We start from the raw sequence: 21,559 nt of genomic DNA on the forward strand, positions 1-21,559 counted from the left end.
TCATTTGAGATTTAGAATGAGTCACAAAGGAATACCAAGTGATCTTCCGGGGTAAAGATATTTAAACAATCCGATAGAGAAACAGGCAAACTCTAGATTCATTCAACAAGTGTTGAAGGAAGTTTAAAAAAATACAGACTGCGTACCATTCTTAGACACAGCTATTCAATCCAGCTGAGCCTCTTTCAACCTTACAAGTGTACGTTGCCGTCACTGTGGAGCCTGGATTTCAGGAAGCAAAAGGTTGAGCGTTTGATCCGCCTATTGATGTGAACAGTGTCCATTATCCCCACTATCAGGGTCAATACAGCAGAGCAGCGAGGCTGAGAGGCCAGGGGGTGGGGCAGGCCGGGGAGTGGTGGGTGGCTGGGGGGGGGGGGCCGTGTGAGTGGGCTAATAGCGGTGTGGGTTCCCACTCCCAGGACACTTTACAGTTGTCGTCAGCACTGCATTGTGTACGTTTTCAGCACCTTATCTCGCAAAACACAACATTACTTATTATTGTTTGGTGAGGCCTTTCTGAGGCTGTCCACCAACTTGGCCCCAATCAAGGCTTGTTGAACAATCTCTTTAACATCCACACTGTTTCTTAGTAGCGAGGGAGTGGGCCTGTGATTGCGTATTGTATGAAAGGGAGGAAGGAAGTTTATATTCCGGCTTTGGTGTACGCTTCTCGGATGTGGAATGCTGGTCCCCTTGTCAGCGTATTTCCTCACTGGAAAAAACAAAGGAATGAGGTGTTTAAACATGTTAGATGCCTTTTTTGCTGATTTTCGGATTGCTGATAAATCTTTTGCTGATTTATTGTATATATTTATAATATAATAAAAACCACGGAAAACAGAAAGCACTTTGACTTTCAGTCAAATATATACATCACACCAGCGCATGAGTTTCATACAGTTCAGTTACAGATGGTGGGATTGATCCTTCTCTGCACATGTGATATATTATAACGCATCTTGATCTGTAGGCTACACACTGACTGGATGGATGAGGTGCAAGGGCACGGGCTGTTCTGTTATTTATTGGGCTGTATTGGGTTCTACCCCCCCACAATCCTACCTTTCACCAATGATACTGCTCTGGCCTGGATTGTATTCTTTGAAGTTTCTTGGGAGTAGCAGACGGACAGCTGAGTACACCTGGTGCCCTCATGCGGCTCATACCATTACACTTCAAGGGGACGGCCATACGATTGGATTACATCACTTCAAGACATTCTTTTTATTGCCGCACGTTTCTCAGTGTGCATACATGCACCCGTACATAAACACGTCGATAAACACATACACACATTAATAGTAACAAAGAGATGTACACGTGAACCCACACCCATCCACACACACAGACAAATGCATGCACACGCACGCACGCACGCACGCACGCACGCACGCACGCACGCACGCACGCACGCACGCACGCACGCACGCACGCACGCACGCACGCACGCACGCACGCACGCACGCACGCACACACACACACACGCACACACACACACACACACACACACACACACACACACACACACACACACACACACACACACACACACACACACACACACACACACACACACACACACACGCACCTGCTTGGATCGTTACCGCAATTGACTCCAATGTAGATAATTTCATGTCCTAAGCCTAATCTACCATGTCACAAGCCTGATCTACTATGTCACAAGCTTCTTGTCATCAGATGCTATTTTCCCAGTGGATTTATTACTGTATTCCACTGCCAAAGACACCACTGCAGAACTGCCCTCTTCACCTCTCCCCAGTTGCTGTTTGTGACAGTGCAGAGAATACATTTTCCTTGTAACCCATTTCTTATCTGATGCCATTATTGGGTACAATATATTTTCCCCAAATATTTTGAGTAATGTCCTACAATAATGTGACTTTTAATCCTTCTCATGCTTTCCTTAATAGTACCACAAAGACTCTTTCCCTTGGTTATGGAAACAGCGTTATAGGGCACATAGAACTCAAACCATTTTGTTTTTGAATAAGTCAAATTAGGAAGCACAACAATATGCCTAAAAATGCATTGATTACATATACTTTCTATGAGATTGTCTGTGGATTTCCTTTCTGGCATACATCGCTAGATAAACATAAACTGTTCATGATAATCACATTTTATGTTTGGCTCCACAAGAGCTTGTATCTATTTTAAGAGGCTCTAAAAGTTGAAGGACCAGATGTTTATGATACACTCAAATGCCAAATGAGAGAAAACACAATTATTCTGTCTAACCCTAACCCAATGCTTTTTTTCTCGGTTCCTGTTTCTATCCTTACTTATTATCTACTATCTAACTATTGATATAAATTATATTTCTTTATATACCTTTGTATTTGTTTCATTCCAATTATATTTAGTGATTTACATGAAATGTATTTCTATGTGTTTCTATTCTACAGAGTTATATTTAGCTTTTGGTTTAGCGTGTGGAGCTATAAGTTATTTGATGCCTGTCCTGTGCTCTGGGCTAATGAGCCAGCACCATGTAGCATACTACCTGGGGCCCAAGCAGGCACCGCGTTATTGCTTCTTTATGAGCCTCTGAACTTCAGCAGATGACCTACCTTGAGATCTGACTCCATACATCTGTGGTGGACTGTAACTGGACAGTCACAGTGAGTGATCGTTTTCCGGAAGGTCTTTACTACTTTGGTTGAACACTGTCCTGTTTGAACCCATTTTTTTTAATCACTTACATCCGTAGAGTCAACCTTGTTTATAAGGGGAGGCTTGTCTGGCTGTAGAAAACGTTAATTCAAGGATATTTATGCTATATGATATACTGAAATAGATTTATTGGACTTTTTCAACATGATGCAGTGCTGGCATTAAATAATCTTTTCGTTATCATTAAAATACCAATAGCTGCCCCAATGGTCTTATTAGATGCATCTGAACTAGGCCTCTTATGGAAGAGCAAGCACAATTAGGGAAATCCAGTAGAAAAAAGGCTTATTCCATAATGAGCGGATTCATGAACTGCAAGAAAAACATCCCTTGGAGACGGCTCTTCATCATCAACAACCTAACACTTTATTGATGAATTGGGCCTCTTTGGTTCAGATTCCCTCGGGCCTTGGTTAATTTTTTGTCACAATCCACCCAGCTTTTGTCACAATCCACACATAGCAAACATAAAATCCACCCAGCTGTCCGATCATGTCATTTACACCGAACCCAGTTTCTCTCTGATTGCTTGATGCATGGGCCCCTGTGGTTTGAGAGAAAGGGTTTGAACATTCCCAGCCATTGCAAGGGTGTGAATTTTTACTATGTTGCTGTAATTGACACCATTTGTTAGCTAGGATTTATGTGATTTGTAGAAGGCATATTTATTTTCTACAAATGGATACTGACATCGTATCCATTTCAGTGGGAAAGAACAACAAGTGATGAATTGTGCCACAATTATAGCCCTTTCAATGTAGGCTAGTCTACGATTAAGACGATAATCAATTTCACACATTCCACAGTAAGATACATGGAGTCAGATGGCCGGATTCCAGGGCTCTTAGTCACGTTTTGTGTCACGTAATAAAGTATTTCAGTAGTTGCATTGTCACTGCATGTAAAAAATGTAAAGTTTTTAAATACTTTAAAGCAGCCAAACTGTTGATGGAAACGAACAACAAAAGACCAAAGAAATAAGTGTTCATCTAAATTCAACAACCTAGCAAGAATACCAGATGTTCTTTGGCAAGAGCAATATTTCAACAATCTAATTATTGTACTGTAGGATTGGGCAGTGTCACAGTATGACGATGTACCAGGGTATTCAGAAATACAGAAGGTATGATATTGATGACCCCAAAGAAGAAAAACTATATAATTTTTATAAAAAAAATAACAGTATCTTATGTAAAATATAGTATATTACATTTTATTTTGTATATTTTATTACAATACATTTAATTATGTTGATGTGTATTTCGTCCAAGTTTTGAAATAGGATATTTAATTAAATAATAAAAAATAAAGTGTTTGCCGTTGCATTGTTGTTGAGAATGAAATAGGTTAGTCCGCCAACCTTAAGTGGCTGGCCCAGTAGGCGGAGTCCTCCGAAGTCTGACAGGTTTATCAATAATGACCGCCCGCACGGAACGCCCAACATGAAAACTTAAAGTGACATTAATAGCAGCATACTGCTGCTATTAATGCTAAATTAATTCAGGCAAGCACATCAATCATTCTGTGCTGTGGTTGTTTACTTAGAAAAGAGATCCTATGTTATGGTCGGCAACACTGCATTATAAAAAAATTATGATCAAAAATACACAGTACCTTAAAGGATGCCAATTTTCCGTATTACCACTTGAAATCTCACACAAATGTCAGAGAGATGTTTCAAGAGGAAGGTTTTCATGGTTATGCATTCAAATCTAATCATTGTATTACAGGGTCTGTTCACATCAGGATGTAACGCAACATGTGTCAGGCATGAGATACAGTCAAGCTCTTTAATCGAAATTCAGTACCCTTATAGAAGTCTCATTTGCCACAAAGATCGACTATCTTCTATTCAAAACTTCCATTGCGAGAGTGACACAATTCAAATCTCCTACACAGTGGTATTGCAAGGCATTTAAAAAGCAGATTATAATAGCCACTCTGAAACTTTCTTCATCGGCCGAATGGTTCCTGGTACAGTGCAGCGTGGCCTGTGTGCGTGAAAACAATTTGTAACACTCAAGACAACCCAGGTGCTTTAGATTTGTGTGGTAAAACTGGGCGTGAAAAAATAATTTGATCATAGTATTTCAATCCTTTGGACTCTGTCTTTCTGTTTTTCTGCTTGGCTACTGGAGGCAATAGTCAAAACATATTATAGTAAGGTCAACATTTCGTGTTTATGTCATTTAAGATGTACTTTAATAATCCCAGATGGTAAATTTCGGTTTATGATACAATAACATGATAATTAAGAGAACACACATGGATTTTGCGGATACTGACAGAAGAAGGGTCAGTTTAACTCTAGACACCCGGTCAACTCAGTTTCCTTTTATTTGACATGTTGATATATGGTGGTGTCCATGACCTCTTTGTTCCATCCTACGGTGCTCTTGACCTCTCCTCCTGAAAAGTGCTACTGCTACTGAAAAACACAAGCCACACGACTTGGAGATTAGGGGACGCCAAATAATCCTCATCTGCTCCCACTGATACTGACCCTTTGTATGGCCACAGTCCAGTGTGATTGAGAGGGAACCTTACCATTGAATCACAAAATCAAAACCAAAGACCAATTAAACAGTCGCCTCAGTTGGTCTCTGAAGTTTGTTTGTATCCACGAGCAAGTTGTTTATTGATTACCGTTCTTTCATGGTACGTTTGTTGGCTATTTCTTCTCTGGTTTACTCATTTATTCATGGAACATTCCTGAATCATGTCAAACCTCATTGGTCTGCATTGACAGAATTCAGAGGGGCAGTGCCTCCCGCCTGCCGAAGGAAACCGAGAGAGTGTGAGGGAATGAGAGTGAGATAAGAGATAGTGAACCCATTCCTCCTTGATCCCCCTCTTAAAGTGTCCACAGCTCCCACCGTCCCACCATACTCCTATATGGTCTCAGGCCCACGCTCAGGCATGACCGTTAAACATCTGATCCTCACCGGCTTTTAGAGCGGAACTCAGCCAGGCAGAGTGACTGAAGCATCTCCTGAACTTGATGTTATCTCTCCACGGCTCTTTGATCCGGACTTTAATCAGCAAACGACCGCTTTCCGCTTTGCCTGTCCTCCACCACCAACAACAGCCTGTTTAATAATGGATGGTGTTTTCCTGAAACACGGTTACACTGTGTTGATCCAGGCCACATTAGGAGCCTTTTAACCTAATGCAAGCCTCTCCTCTGGGCTGGGGAGAGCGGTCACGCCGGCTCCGCAGGGGAGGCTTCTGCGGCTGTGCTGCTACCGTGGTAACCTACAGGCAGCACTGTCGGCTGGCGGGACGGCTGACTGGAAAGTCCCTCCATGGGAATAACCTCTGATTGAAACGAAACTACAGTGCTAATTTTATACTAGTGGTTTCGGGTTGTTTTGCTGATGCTCCTCCTGCTGCATGCTACCAACAGTACTTCTACCACTCGTACTACTACTGCTTGTACTGCCATGTTTCCCACCGGGATACATAAAGTAAATCTTATCCTTTGTATAAAATATATCTGTCTACTGCTATTGCTAATGTGGATCATCCGTTTGCCAGTTCATCAAATTCTATTAAAAGTTAATAATCTATGCGTATGTATTTGTGTGTAGACACGTGTGTATAGGGTGTTGTATATATATATTTATATCAGATGTGTACTTATGTACTCTTGATTTTATTTGAGTATAATCATATGCGCTATTACATTATTACATATAATAATAAATATCCTTAAAAAACACATCAATCAGGTCTGTTTGACTTTTTAGTCTGTGAGCTGACTATTGATCAATCATTCCTGACCTCTGGTAAATTGTAGTCCACTACAATTTCTAAAGACATGAACTTCAATGTATGGAGGCATGTAAAGAATGTAGAGTCATGTTAATAATGTATATGTGAAAGCCCTCAATGGCTCCTTCACTCGTCAGTGCAAAGCAGAGTGAGTCTTGAATGCCGACACACTCTAAGAATACAAGGTCACTTATGCTACCAATTCATCCTGAAAGGCATTAGGTAAAAACTGTACACACTCTCTGTGGTTATGTTTGTGTGCGTGTGTGTGTGTGTGTGTGTGTGTGTGTGTGTGTGTGTGTGTGTGTGTGTGTGTGTGTGTGTGTGTGTGTGTGTGTGTGTGTGTGTGTGTGTCTGTGGGGGGGGGGGCTGGTTGCCCGTCTTGCTTTCATAGGGCCTAAAAAAAAAATTTGTTTGGTTCCGGTTTCCGACCGACCCTGTCAATTTATGTGCGACCCAAATTATTTTATGAGCTTTATAATTTTTTTTATTTTTTTTTTTGATGCAAACTAGAATTACGTTTTGGTACAGCACCTCTTCATTCTGTACAAGGATGAGCGAATTTTCTCGTTTTTAAATGAAAACAACCTACCTATCATTCGCTGCCGCTGGAAAAAATAAAATAAAAAAATAAAAAAAATTCCCTACCTACCCATGACCTCAACTGACAACCAACAGGAACCAAACTTTTTTTTTTTTTAGGCCTTGTTTATCCTGGGCTATCATGAGAGAGAGCCCAGTTTATCCTGGGCTCTCTCTCATGCTCGCTCTCTCTTGTCTTTTTTTTTCTATCAGTTCCTCTTTATCTTTCTGTCTTTCTGTCATTCATTCTTTTTTTCTTTCTTTGCACTCTCTCTTCACTCTGTCTTGACACCCACACTGTAGCAGAAAAAATGAGCTATTACCCTCATGGCCTTTCCCATAGCCGGCCTCAGCGTGGGTGACTGTTTTCTGCTGGCATAACCGGCCCATCATTTGGAAGCCATCTTTCTTTTTCCTGAGGGGACGTGGGAAAGAGGATGTAGGGGAACTTTCTACCATCATGGGAGCAGTGAAGGAGTGGAGGCCCACTGTGACACACACACACGCACGTGCAAACGCACACACACACACACACACACACACACACACACACACACACACACACACACACACACACACACACACACACACACACACACACACACACACAACCACACACACACGGCAAACACACTTAAATAAATACATACACTCAAGAATTCCTCTACTTGATGTACTTAAAGGCATGCACAGAAAGGCATCTCACACACACATACTGCCACACACACGCACACAGTGCATATTTCAATGATGGCATCTATTTGTTTTCATTCCCCTTTGTTATTCTAATCTTGACAAAGGACCGGTTCGGTCTATGGGAAAGCTGACTGTGTCCCACATGAACTCAGCGGCCCGTTACTACACTTATTTTGGGAGCTAGTGTATCGAAACATAGCCGCCTTTAGAGAAAACTGAGAGCGTGGGATTTCACAAAGAGACGTATCAAAGGCTGGAGAAGGCACTGATCTCTTCTTTGGTGTCCATCTGTTGGAAGAAAGAGAAACACTCCCGTGTGTGTGTGTGTAATGTGGTGCTAGTGGTCCGCACAGCTGAGGACCTAACGACCTCGGGCATTCTGGTCCTCCAAGCCTCCACCCTGGTCCTCCAAGCCTCCACTCTGGTCCTCCAAGCCTCCACCCTGGTCCCCAAAGCCTCCACTCTGGTACTCCAAGCCCCCTACCTGGTCCTCCAAGGCTCCACCACCTCTACTTGTTTACGGTTACACCCCAGATAATTTGATTTAATCAGCCACAGTGGTCTGTGTGATATCGAACATCTTTCCTCGTGCCATTGAAATAAGGAGGAGGCACTTAGGGAAAAGCCTCACTGAGGACTAATACTGTTATTTTAATGGTGTTGACGGAGCAGAGATCCCTAGAGTGCAGAGTGTTGGGAAACCAGTACTCGACTGGAGTCCTGGACTTTTCTAACAGGTGTTCTGCAGAGACAAAATGGGGGCATATACAGAAAGAATTATCACCTTGGTGGGGGAAACTGGAGCAGGATCTTAAACTCTCCCCCACTGTGCTCCTCCTCACATATACTCACCCATCAGGGTGGTCTTCTTCTCTGGATTCCCATATCTTTCCCTTTCATTCTAATTTCAGATGTTGATTGGCCTGTAGTGTGTGTGTGTGTGTGTGTGTGTGTGTGTGTGTGTGTGTGTGTGTGTGTGTGTGTGTGTGTGTGTGTGTGTTAGGGGGGGGATCACTGTGCTGGGGGTCACAGTGACTGTGACCCTACTCGACAGGCATGGGAATGCTGTGGGGCTGCTCCAGCTGTTTCTGTCTGTCTCCTTACACACGGTCATACATCACCTGAATCCCGAGAGAATCATCATCGTAAATAGTGTAAATTAGGGATGCAAACAATTAATCGATTATCGATTAATTGTCGACAAGAGATTACTCGATTAAAATAAATTACTTGCAATTAATCGCGTTTTTAACCCGTAATTCCCCACCCGTCCACGTGAGGGCGCGCTTGACGCCAGACGTACTTGACGCACACGCGGGAACACAAGCGGGAACACAAGCGAAGCAGCACAAGACAAACGAAAAGCGGGACACTGACACGATGAAGATGGCAAAACGGAGTGCAGTATGGAGCCACTTTAAGTTGGTTAATGACGACAAAGACGCCAAATGCACAATATGTGGAAGTATTTTAAAGTACAACAACTAAACGACATCGTTGAATTACCACCTAAATGTGTCACATTCAAATGTGTCGCTGCTCCTTTACTTAGAAAGGAGTCAGCTGAGGTGGTTCGGGCATCTGGCAAGGATGCCCACTGGGCGCCTCCCTTGGGAGGTGTTTCAGGCACGTCCAGTGGGGAGGAGACCTCGGGGAAGACCCAGGACTAGTTGGAGAGATTATATCTCTTAACACTGGCCTGGGAACGCCTCGGGATCCCCCCGTCAGAGCTGGTCAATGTGGCCCGGGAAAGGGAAGTCTGGGGCCCCCTGCTTGAGCTGCTCCCCCCGCGACCCGACCCCGGATAAGCGGATGACGATGAGATGAGATGAGATGTGTCACATTCAGAAGGAAATTCAGCTTCTCAGAAGAATTGCCGCTTATCAATTAATCGATCATCGATCGATAAGATGAAACAACTATCGATTAATGAATTACTCGATAATTTGCATCCCTAGTGTAAATATTATATAAATACTGTATTTTTTGTTGTTTAGCATATGTCATATATGTGTTATTGCATACATATCCTTTTCCCTCAATATTTCTCAAGTATAATTTCAAGCAACTAAACACAAACCTTGGAACTTTGTTGTTTGGAAAAATATCTAGCACTATTTGACCATAATACCATGAAAAGCTATGGTCAGTGCTTTGACTGAGAGCAGACAGCGCATTAGACCTTGAGTAACCTCACTAATGACTGGGGAGGCTCATTCCTAAAGTCTATTTCTGTGTGCTGCTTCTGGCCGGCACTCGCTGGCCCAGCCCAGTTAGTGTTGGTGTTGTTGTGCCCATAGAACACCCAACAAAGGTCAAGGTCAGCTCAACCAGAAGCTGACTTCCACCTCATTGATTCAATCCCTACTACGTATGTTTAATCTCTAATAACAGCCGTTAACCAAAAAAACGGAAAAGATCAGTCAAAGCTGCTTCCTTAAAAACAAAGACGATACCCATTTTGTCGCCTAACCACGTTGCCAAGTTTGGTACACCATTACACAACACATCAATAAGCAATTGTTTGTGATTTGTTGTATCCTTACATGCATGGAGTAGGTGTCGGGTTGGTCTCCTCAAATGTCTCCCATGACCGAAGATCCCCAAACAGCATGTAGCAGTAGTGCGTTTACATGACACTCAAGAAAGTGATATCGTCACATATAAGACAGGGCTACTGCTAACTGTATTACATGCTCACACATACACGCGCCTCATTCTTCCTCTGTTCCTTCTTCATCCCTTCGCTTCCCATTCTCTAGCTCGTGTCACAAGTACAGTAGTACAAAGAGCAGACCTGGCTGAGATACTGCTTCCCACGGCCTCCTCTCACACACGCACACACAAACACATACATGCACATGCACACACACACACTCATCCCTGAAGCTGCCTGATTTCTAGCGTCGGTCAGGTCATTTCACTGTAGTTCTGCCATATCATGTCCCCAATGTCCGTTTGATAGACCACTGTTATTCTTAGATGTGACAATGCTGGAAACCCGTTTCTGGACTGTGTCCTCCCTGGCTTGGCTGTGTGTGTGTGTGTGTGTGTGTGTGTGTGTGTGTGTGTGTGTGTGTGTGTGTGTGTGTGTGTGTGTGTGTGTGTGTGTGTGTGTGTGTGTGTGTGTGTGTGTGTGTGTGTGTGTGTGTGTGTGTGTGTGTGTGTGTGACTGTGAGCGAGCAGATGGATGTTTTTCCATCAGGTCGGGTCAAAAGCAATCAATTTTGAATTGTGTCCGTTTTCCAAGGTAACCAAATAAGGGGAAAGGAAATAGAAACACATTACCGCACAATATAACACCCCACCTCAAACAAAAACACACACACTAGATGCGAGAGAGCACTTATACACTGCTCTCTCGCGTTCTCTTTTCCCCAAGTCAGATAAGTGCAGAAGAGCCCTGTGTCAAATTATACATGAATGGACGTCAAACAATTGGAATTCTCGTCATGTAAATGTTGACCTAATGCATTTGAATGTAAACTATATTATGTAAATAGGCAACGCTGCAATGCTAACAGAACTACCAGGCATGTCCCGATGATAGAAGGCCTTTGGAAGTACAGTAGGCAATTATCTTAAAATAGCGATAGAGGGAAGTAACTGGGCATGCGGATGGAATGTAAAAAGTGCAGAGCGCACATGATGTCTTGCTTGGCTTGCGGCGGGGCCCGTGCACATGGAATTATGAGGATTTGTGCACGTCTGCTCTAACATCGGCTGCTCAGGGGTCAGCACCACACACACGCACCACAGACAGACAGACCGACGCACAAACACACACAAATACACATACACACACACACACACACACACACACACACACACACACACACACACACACACACACACACACACACACACACACACATAGTGCGCCACTATGTCCCTATGCTTTGATCTGCCCAGTTCTAGCTGGTGATTTAAGAAAACACACTTCAATGATTTTTTCTGAGGTACTCCAAGCTGAACATTATTGATTGCAGAGCACAGTTAAATAATTCATTAATAAAGTAAATACTTTCTGAGGGCCAGGCCCAGTCAGCATGTTATGGGCCGGACCTTGTGTTTTATTGTGTAGCCTACATTTATGTTGTGAGCTGTTCTCTCCATTCTCTCTCCTCTTCTCCGCTGGTGTCCAGCCGGAATGAGGCAACATGAAAACCATGTTTCAACCTTGTCTTCATCTTATGATCATTCCGTATTCCAGATATTTTCCACTTTACTGTCGAGTTTGGAGGCTGTTTGCTGTTTGTTTCTTGTTTACGGTCTCATGCATGAAGACTTTTGGGAGATATTTATTATAATCTTCTAGTTTTTCTGTTTATTATAAATGAAGATGTTTCCTTGAAAGTTATTCAAATATTCCTGATAAATGAAACATCCCTGATACGCCGGAGATGAACACAGTCAGATAGGAATGATGCGTTTATTGTTTTCTCTACACAGAGCAGCTGTTCCGTCTAAAGTCAAAATCAAAGCCTTTTTGTCAAGTTAAGAAATGCCTTTGATACGGCCTCCCCCCAAGAGAAAGGCTTTCTGCCCCATCTGCCTCTTCAGACCTTCATGGTTGTGTGGGTGTGTGTGTGTGTGTGTGTGTGTGTGTGTGTGTGTGTGTGTGTGCATATTTGTGGGGGGGGTCTTTCTTTGTTTATCTTATCTATAAGTGCACATGGCTTTTACTATGTGAATTTTTAATACACACAGCCACAGTCCCTCATGTGTGTGTGAGTGTGTGTGTTTGTGTGTGTGTGTGTGTGTGTGTGCATGTGCGTGTGTGAGTGTGTGTGTGTGTGTGTGTGTGTGTGTGTTACTGCGCACACTTTCAACAAAATCACCTCTGTGATTGGGACTAATTTACATGTCAAAGTGTGTGTGTTAGCTTCTAGAAAGCCTTGAATCTAGATCAAAGCTATGGTTCTATGAGGAATTATCTTTCTAAATCCAATGGAGGGAGGGCAACTTGTCTCCTTAGTTATTTCGGCATTCCACTTGCAGACTTAAGCACAGATGTTACACATGCTTTTTCTCTGCGTTTTGTAGGGGTGAGCGAGCAGATAGAGGCTGGACTGATGGCACATGGAAGCCAAGAATCACACATTCTCCATATTTTGTCGATTACCACCTGTCCCTTTTCATCTGGCCACCATGTCTCATCTACACCTATTTTAACTTTTCATTCCTTCTCTTTTCATCTCCACTCCTTTTCTCTTCTTAACTCCCATTGCCATTAAAGGGAGAGGAAGCAGAGAAGTGCTCTTAGCCGCGCAGAGTGCATTTCTCACACACACATTCTCTCTCTCTCTCTTCCTGTCTCTCTCTCTCTGTCTCTGTCTCTGTCTATGTCTCTCTCTCTCTCTCGTTCTTTCTCTGGGGAAAACATACTGTTGGCTTACTGTTAACAAACTCATAAAGCTTCAGAGTCATAAAGCTCTCCCAATCGGTCCATATTTCAACCTTCGGGGGCGGGGCCTCTTGGCTTGTCATAGACAGCTGATAAACAATCTGCGTTGGCTCCAGCAGAACTGCTTTCTCATCAACAGGAGAAGTTATCTCTCTCTGGGGGCTCGGGAGCACTTGCATCCATGATGGGGGGTTAAAACGCATATGAGTGTCCACATGCAGCCTATTGGTACACATGAGCTCATGCTGGGAGCCGCCAGCCACAACAGGGTGCGTATCTAAAGTAATCCGTCTCGTAGTCACCCAATCAACCACCATTGAGTCATAAAGGTGGCCAGGTTATTTCGTCTGTAGCAAAAAAGTGAAAGTCGTTGAAAAAAGTTGAAAAACACTACAAAGCAAAACCCAAACAAACTCCAAATTATTGAAAATAATGGGTTTCTGGTCTGCCCAAAGTCTGGCCATCCCAAGGCACAGGCTAGAGTCTGTCGGGGTGAGTCAGCACTGTCTACTGTTGCTAATGTCCAGGAAATGTCTTTGTCAGACGATAATTAGATTCCTCAGAGAGGAAAACATCCTTCCGGCTCCATTAGCCCACAGTAAACAGCAACAAATGCAGGTGGGAGAAAATTAGGACATGAAATGTGACAACAGATTGAAGGCAGGGGTTAGGAGGCTTGGCAGGACGGTTGGGAGATGAGAGAGATGGAAAGTGAACCAGGAGCCAAGGATAGATCATCGGATGATGTGGAGGAAATACAGATGGGAGAACGGGTTAGTTGGTGAGAAGGAGATCGTTTATCTGTGTTCTGATCCAAATTCAGACAAGTGGGTAGTGGTTTTCCATCAAATTTTGTTGGCAGAGGCTCCTCGTTTCTAAAGTTTTTCTTTAAAGTTTACTTTGCTTATTATGTTTTTCTAGCTATAAGCACATTTCTAAAAAAGTAGAAAAGAAACATGCACACTCGCAAATGCACACAGATACGATGCATTAAGAGGAATTGCGATCGGGCGTCCAACCCTATGGCCGGTTGCATCATCCCTGTAGAGGGGGAAAACCAGTCATTCCTCGGAGAGACTCGCAGGAGGGAACAGTGGCTCTTCTATGGCGTCTGTAAATTGAGCCTTTCTTCCTGCGTGCGAGTGTGAAACTGGAATGCAACATATTAATGTGGACATGGGTGGGCTTCTCATTCCTACCATAGCATCCCTCTCTCTTCCTCTATCTCCCTTTCACGCCCATTACCAGTCCCTTCATCTTCCTCTTCTCCTTTTATACTCTCCTCCTCTTCCTCCATGTCCCCCTGGCCTGCCTCACGTCGGGGGGTGTGTGTCAAGGGGGCGGCCAGGGGCTGGAGAATGTCCGCTCAGAGCGCGTGTTTATGCGCCACATTCCAAACCAGGATCACCCGCCACCCACCGTTGAATGTGGCTGTGGGAATTGATGTTTCCAAAAAAATATTGATTCAATAGACTGAGGTTCTGTTTGTGTATGTGTGTGTGTCTATCTCTCTGTCCATGGCTAGTCAAGGCCCAGGTGAAGGTGGAGATGGAGGATCGCGTGGAAGTGACCCTGGGCACAGCCGCGGAGATCCCCTGTCTCTACACCACAGACGTCGGCTTCGGCGGCTTGATCATAGAGTGGTTTTATGTGAGTTTCAGATTCAAACCTTTTATCCGTTTTTTTAAAGTGGACTCAACTCAGAAAGCAGAAACCGTGTTTACATTATACATTAATTAATAAAGGAAGATATTATTAAAATAAAACTTTGATCACTCTTTAAGCTTCAACACTTACCTAACACTAACCATAACCCTAAATAGAAACACACTTTTTACAATCAATGGTGAATTTATTTATTGTAGATTTTGTGCAACGAATCACGCAAACGCATACACATGCACATACACACAGACACTAAGTAACAATAGCCTGTACAGATAGTATTTTATTAAAGTGTTAAAGTTATAATAGGGTTAGCACGGCAAACCAACAGCAAGAAAGTTACAACAGGTCAGAACAGCAAGCTAACAGCAAGAAAGTTACAACAGGTCACAAGGGCAAACTAACAGCAAGAAAGTTACAACAGCCTTTAAGAAATCAAAACAGTTTGTCACAGCGGACAGATATATCATATCAGGTCCGCCATACTTTAGTTCCGTAGGACAGGGACAGGGCCTGTTCCCGTGGCCCTCCCAGCCCTGGGTCCATGTCGGGCTGCACCCCTTTACTCACGCCCCTGTTTAACGTGTCTCTCTGCTCTTCCGTCCCTTCATTGGATTCTTCTGTGCACGATAACAGCTGGATCCAGCTGGCAAGCGACACAGGATCTACTTCCAGGACCCCACGATGCGCATCGAGGAAACCAACAGTCAGTTCACCGGCCGCATCAAGGTGGACGTCACGCCGTCCCAAGGGTCCGGCCAGGTCCTCCTGCGAGTCTTGGAGACCCGGCTGGGGGACGAGTTGGACTTCATCTGCCTCGTCAAGAGCCTGACAGACGGCAACGACCAGGGCAAGACGCAGCTGAGGGTGTTCGGTAAGGGCCGGGTTCAACCCGCGTGTTGGATTAGGTGTTTTATAGAGAGGATGGAGAATAAACAATGTTTTTGTTGTTGTTGTTGTTTTGTGGCCGCAGAGAAGCCAGCCCACCCAATCATCAAGAGCGTGGACGAAGACATCTGGTTCAACAACGAGGAACCAGTCAAGGCAAGGCTCTGTATTCCACTCCAATTAAATGTTATCATTCTTTTTTTGGGGGGAAATTTAACTAGATTCTCTCCTCTGCTCTCCTCTCCCGTCCTCTACCGTCCTTTACTCTCCTCTCCTCTCCTCTCCTCTCCTCTCCTCTCCTCTCCTCTCCTCTCCCCTCCCCTCCTCTCCTCTCCTCTCCTCTTCCCTCCCCTCCTATCCTCTCCTCTCCTCTCCCCTCCTCTCCTCTCCTCTCCTCTCCTGTCCTCTCCTCTCCCCTCCTCTCCTCTCCTCTCCTCTCCTCTCCCCTCCTCTCCTCTCCTGTCCTCTCCTCTCCTCTCCTCTCCTCGCCCCTCCTCTCCTGTCCTCTCCTCTCCTCTCACCTCATCTCTTTGCTCTGCTGTACAGATTGGAAGCTGTGAGGCGAAGAATGGTTATCCCAGACCAAGCATCACCTGGTATAAAGACAACACACCACTGTCCAACGTTCCTAATGGTGAGAACATATGTGCACTTCGGTGCTGCGTCACCCGTTTAGTTTCTATGTTTGGTTGCAGGCCGATCCAATGGCGTCCAGAGGCATTTTGGTCTGCGCCCGTTGCTGAAGCCCCTTGGAGGTCCACTTATGGGGTTTTCAAGGGGACACTGAACCAGTGGCCTTTTCTTCCTTTGTTTATATTCCTCTTTCATGATCATTGGAGCTGTTTACATATTTTCATCTTAACTCATGATCTAGTTCAAGTTATTATTCATCCCATGCCCATACAAGTATGCAGCGTGAGTCCCTTTCTTACCCTTTATTTGTGTATGTGTGTGTTTGTGTGGGGGTGTGTCTGCCAGAGGTGTCTGTCTTGTCCAAAGAGACCACGGAATCCAGCGGGTTGTTTTCGGTGGAGAGCGAGCTGAGCCTGAAAGTGGTGAAGGAGGACCAAGGCTCTGAGTTCTACTGTGAGGTCAACTACCAGATCATAGGGGGATTCGGCATGTTGGAGTCCGAAAAAAAAAAGATCCGGGTCCGCTGTGAGTACTCTTCATGCAGATATCAGATCCTTCTTTTCAACCTGTAAATATACCCGTTTGTCTCTTATTTAAGGGGCAGCGAAAGCAAAATTACATTTTTTTTGATAATGTGGAAATCAGTCTTAAATTGTCTTCAACATAATGTTATACTGAAAACAAGTATCACAAAGTTGACGTGGGTCGTAACCATGGGGATGACACGTCAAAAGAGGGGAGATTAGAACTTCTAGAACTCTCAGCCCTAGAATATATATTTCAAATCTCATAGTGTTGTAATTCATTCTGAAACAAGGGGTTCCTACACTTCTCCATCGATGTAGGAGGGTAACTGAGTCGATGTTGCAGGCCCCTCATGAAGCCGTACTCTACCCTTTGACGTGATTCACAACCTTCTCTGAGATTAAATGCATTTTAGTCATGAATTGACGATTGAACGTGCCTTCAATGACAACGTTTGAACCTCTCCTCTGTATCTCAGACCCCTCAGATGAGGTCAACCTGTGGGTGAAGTCCCCCAAGAGGGACATCAAAGAGGGTGACACGGTGGAATTCGAGTGTCTGGGCAACGGAAATCCTCAGCCACTCTTCACCTTCCGCAACAGAGAGGTACCCTGTTACAGAGAGCCCTGTTATGTCATGTTTCGTTTCTGCCCCGAACCCCTGTTACGTTGATCGATTATCTGTGGTTATCGATACATTTTGATTGAAAAACAGATCAAGTTATGCAAAAGCATCCAAGAAGCATGAACCAACCATTCAATATGTATCAACACAGTGAATGGATCCATTTATCCGTTATTCATTCACATAAATACACATTTGAACACGCTCTGAAACACGTTCAAACCCCATTGTACCAATGATGCAGCGGTGATCATGTGCTCATGATTCATGTGAGCACTCATCTTCATATGATAATATCATAAGATACCTGGGAGTTGTTTTTTATAAAATGACTGACGACTGCACCACTGCGTCCCTGTCCGTAAATCTGGGTCCGTCCAATCTGCCTGTCATCCGCCTGTAAAGGCTACCTTGAATACCCTCGAACACAGCAACAATAACGAACAAGCGTACTCTGTGGTCACAAGCCTATCACTCGAGAGACCCCGTCTCTCAACAGGTCTACCCCAGGTCTGTATGCCCTCCTCCGTAGGATGTGTGTGCGTGGTTACATTGTGTTTTCTGTGTTGGTGGAGATGGTGGAGTTGAACGCTATCAACAACGTGTTGGAGCTGAGGAACGTGAGCCGTCTTGACAGTGGGCTGTACGAGTGCTTCACTACAGATATAGAGACCTTTGAGGAGGTGGTGGGGAACACCACGCTGTTCGTAAACTGTAAGCATCGCACTCACACCCGCGTACACACACGCACACACGCACACATACACATACAAGCACACACACACACACACACACACACACACACACACACACACACACACACACACACACACACACACACACACACACACACACACACACACACACACACACACAAACACAGACTGTATACTATTGTTGACTATACTATGATACTTCTCTAGGATACAAGCGATCAAACAACAAAAACTGTCCCATGGTAATCGTGTTCTGGAGCAACTCCACGAAGGGACCAATATCTTTCTTGGTTTGTGTTTTTGTGAATGTGTGTGTTTGTGTGCGTGCGTGTGTGTGTGTGTGCGTGCATGTGGGCGCACATGCGTGTGTGTGTGTGCATTTGTGTGCACGTGCGTTTGTCTGTGTATGTTCCTGTGTTTGTGTGTGTGTGTTTGTGCGTGTGTGCGTGTTTGTGCGTGCGTGCGTAGATCTAGAGCCTGCGGATGTGTCTCCTGAAGAAACCCTCACGCTGTCCCAGGGAGCTGATCTGAACCAGAGCTGCAACGCCCTCTCTTCCCTCAAAACACACACCGTCTGGATGAAGGTCCTTCCGCAGAAATACGTCTTTCTTCTGTATATTTCATGTTCTATGCCATATCAGCCATCTTTGAATAAACTGCTGCTGGGCAAAAGTCTGCCAAATATATATGAAATACTATTTACTATTCAGCAGACTCTTTTACCAGCTTTTATAAGATATGGGATTAATGAACAGGTTGGGGTTAGGCATCTTGCTCCAGGAGGCATAAAGGTGGAGGGCAGACATTGGGGTATGAACCCAAAGCCGGTGCTTAGGAAGGAAGCATCCTCACCACCGGAATAGGAGGGATTGAAACCATGATGTTGTTGCATTTCAGCTATCCGTGGCTTAATTGTGTTTGTGTGTGTGTGTGTATGTGTGTAGAACGGGGTGAAGGTGGCCACGGGCAACATACTGTCACTGAGGGACGTTGTTTACGACATGGCTGGAACCTACGAGTGCATGGTGACGGTTCCCCAGCTGGTCGGCATGGAAACCAGCGCCGCGTTTCAGCTGATCGTCGAGGGTAAGTTCCATCATGTGTGGAAGGGATTTCAAAGCTTTATTTTCACTAATGAACATCCTTCTGGTCTGAGCCCGGCTGCAATTGATTTCCATATATGGGCGCGGCCAATTTGTTTACTTATTTGTTTTCGCCACATAGTGGCACTTATTATTTCATCATGAACTTAAACTTAAACCCGATGATCTGTCCTATCATTTGAAGATGTGGGAAGATGCGTTCAACGACAGAGAAAAATATTGTGAACTTTCATGATCAGGATGGTCTTACAAAGCAAATTCGGACACATTCTTTATCATTGACGTCAAATGCAAAAACAGGCTATTAATGATTTTAACGTAGCTAAACATACGACAACATGTGAACTAGTGAACGAACGATATATCCGATATATCCGATATATCCGATATTTGCGTTTTTTATTTGCGTTCGCCGATTATATTTATATATATTTATTTATCTTTCTGCATGATTTACAGACAGACAGTTCAATAGATGTTCCATTTTTAAACTGAGACTTGTGACATATGTCATCATCATTGTGTCATTTATTTAAATTGAGGGAGCAAAAGCATCGGCTCCAAATATCGGCTCAAGAAAATCAGCAGCCCGTATCGTCATCAGCTAAAGCTGATGAAAAAAATCGTTATCTGCATCGGTCCTAAAAAATCCATGTGCAAAAAGGTTCACCGGAGATCAGTGAGCCGCAGAGCACCAGCCTGGAGCAGGCGGTGGAGAGCACGGTGGTCCTGACCTGCAGGGCCAGGGGGAACCCCACGCCGACCATCACCTGGAGGTCCGCAGGGAGTCTGGTAGGCCTTCACCTCCCGCCCGGGGCTTCATCTCCTGAGGACCCCAACAGTTTTCTCGATCAATACATAAATATGCATCAGAACTTTCCTGAGAAGTTCAACCCTATGAACCCGAATTAGTCAGCCCTATCTCTAAAAAGAATGGGTCCCTTTACTCCCTTTAAAGCGATGAAGTAACCGTTTCTCTGTGTTTTTTCGAACGTCAGGTCGACTCTCAATCCAATGTGACGGAGGATGGGGTTCTGAGCTGGGTCAACGTCAAGGTCAGCTCGGACTTGAACGTGTCCTGCAACGCCTCTAATACAAACGGCAACGTAGAGACTCTGTACTCCATCAAAGCCAGTGAGTTCCTTTGCGCGCTACTTCTGGGTTCATGTGTTTATGTGTGTGTAAGTGTCCGCATTTTAGTGTTTGTGCAAATGTGTCACAAGTGTCAACGTGTGCACGTTAAGTGTCTCCGTGTTGCCTATGTATGTGTCTATGTATGTTTCTATGTAGCCGTGTGCGAATATAGAATACCTCTGACCCCTTTACTCGACCCTTTGCCCCCGCCCAGCCCTATCCTGTGTCATGTGTGTCATCTTGTTGTGTATATCTGTACCGTGTTAACATGTCAGTCATGTTGTATATACGTTTTGAGTGTGCAACCCCTCCCTTCCTAAGTGTTGACCCCCTGTGCCCCTAACTATGTCCAGTCGTCCCAACCACCACTTCGCCCACCACCACCCTAGCCACAGGTAAGACCCAGAGTCCTCTCTCCACTCAACCCACAACCAGTACCACTTAATTTACCTTTTACAATAACCTTTGTTTGTTGGGTCAAAGGTTCCCGCTTGGCTGTGGTTGTGGGTGTTTTGTTGCAGCCAGTCCTCTCGTGTATATCTTTACCATGTTCACATATGGGTGATGTGGTAGTGATGCGGCAGTCCGGCAGCTCAGCTCCGGGTGTACAATCTCCTTCTCCTCCATGTCGCGGTTCAATATGGACTTCAGAGAGTCAAGGCCAAAGTTCCTTTCCCCCGATTCTTCTCAACCATGGCCGAGATAACCCCACTACGAGTGTTTATGCCCTGTTTACACCTACCCGATAGTGGGCCCCGATGGCTAAATCAGCAGCTATCGTTATAACATCGGCAAATAGCGTGGTTGCATCGGGAAACACCGTTACTCTTCCTGGGAACATCGTTAGACAACGGGAAGAAACGGGAAGAAATGCTCAATGATCGGGCAACAACGGGCAACATCGGCAAAGAACGAACATGTTTGTTAATTTTGGGTCTATCGGGGTAGAATCGGTTACCAGGTGTTGCTATGGGCTAATCGGCTATAATCGGGAATAGAACGGGAGTACAACGTAAGACATCGCAAATCGTTCGGGAATTTTCCTGGGCACATCGGCTATATTCGTTAATCTTCCGCGCTTTATCGTGTTTTATCGTCTTTATATCGGCAACCTC

General features: G+C 44.5%; 1 protein-coding gene across 9 annotated transcripts in view; it reads left to right on the top strand.

Annotated features, from left to right (window-relative positions):
* mcamb (melanoma cell adhesion molecule b) overlaps positions 1-21,559 on the top strand; it is a 32,849-nt gene that overhangs the window by 3,792 nt on the left and 7,498 nt on the right. For 6 of the 9 annotated variants that reach the window (XM_060074462.1, XM_060074463.1, XM_060074464.1 and 3 more), the window contains exons 2-12: positions 14,682-14,806; positions 15,458-15,695; positions 15,795-15,865; positions 16,256-16,343; positions 16,688-16,867; positions 17,346-17,473; positions 18,067-18,205; positions 18,676-18,791; positions 19,152-19,293; positions 19,975-20,102; positions 20,309-20,444. In XM_060074462.1, coding sequence (XP_059930445.1) covers positions 14,682-14,806; positions 15,458-15,695; positions 15,795-15,865; positions 16,256-16,343; positions 16,688-16,867; positions 17,346-17,473; positions 18,067-18,205; positions 18,676-18,791; positions 19,152-19,293; positions 19,975-20,102; positions 20,309-20,444 — 1,491 coding nt within the window. Of the gene's footprint in view, positions 1-14,681; positions 14,807-15,457; positions 15,696-15,794; positions 15,866-16,255; positions 16,344-16,687; positions 16,868-17,345; positions 17,474-18,066; positions 18,206-18,675; positions 18,792-19,151; positions 19,294-19,974; positions 20,103-20,308; positions 20,445-20,797; positions 20,840-21,559 lie in introns of all 9 variants that reach the window. The other 3 variants (XM_060074460.1, XM_060074461.1, XM_060074466.1) reach the window with 1 other exon arrangement.

Source organism: Gadus macrocephalus, chromosome 16 (genome assembly GCF_031168955.1).
Source record: "Gadus macrocephalus chromosome 16, ASM3116895v1".
NCBI lineage: Eukaryota > Metazoa > Chordata > Actinopteri > Gadiformes > Gadidae > Gadus > Gadus macrocephalus.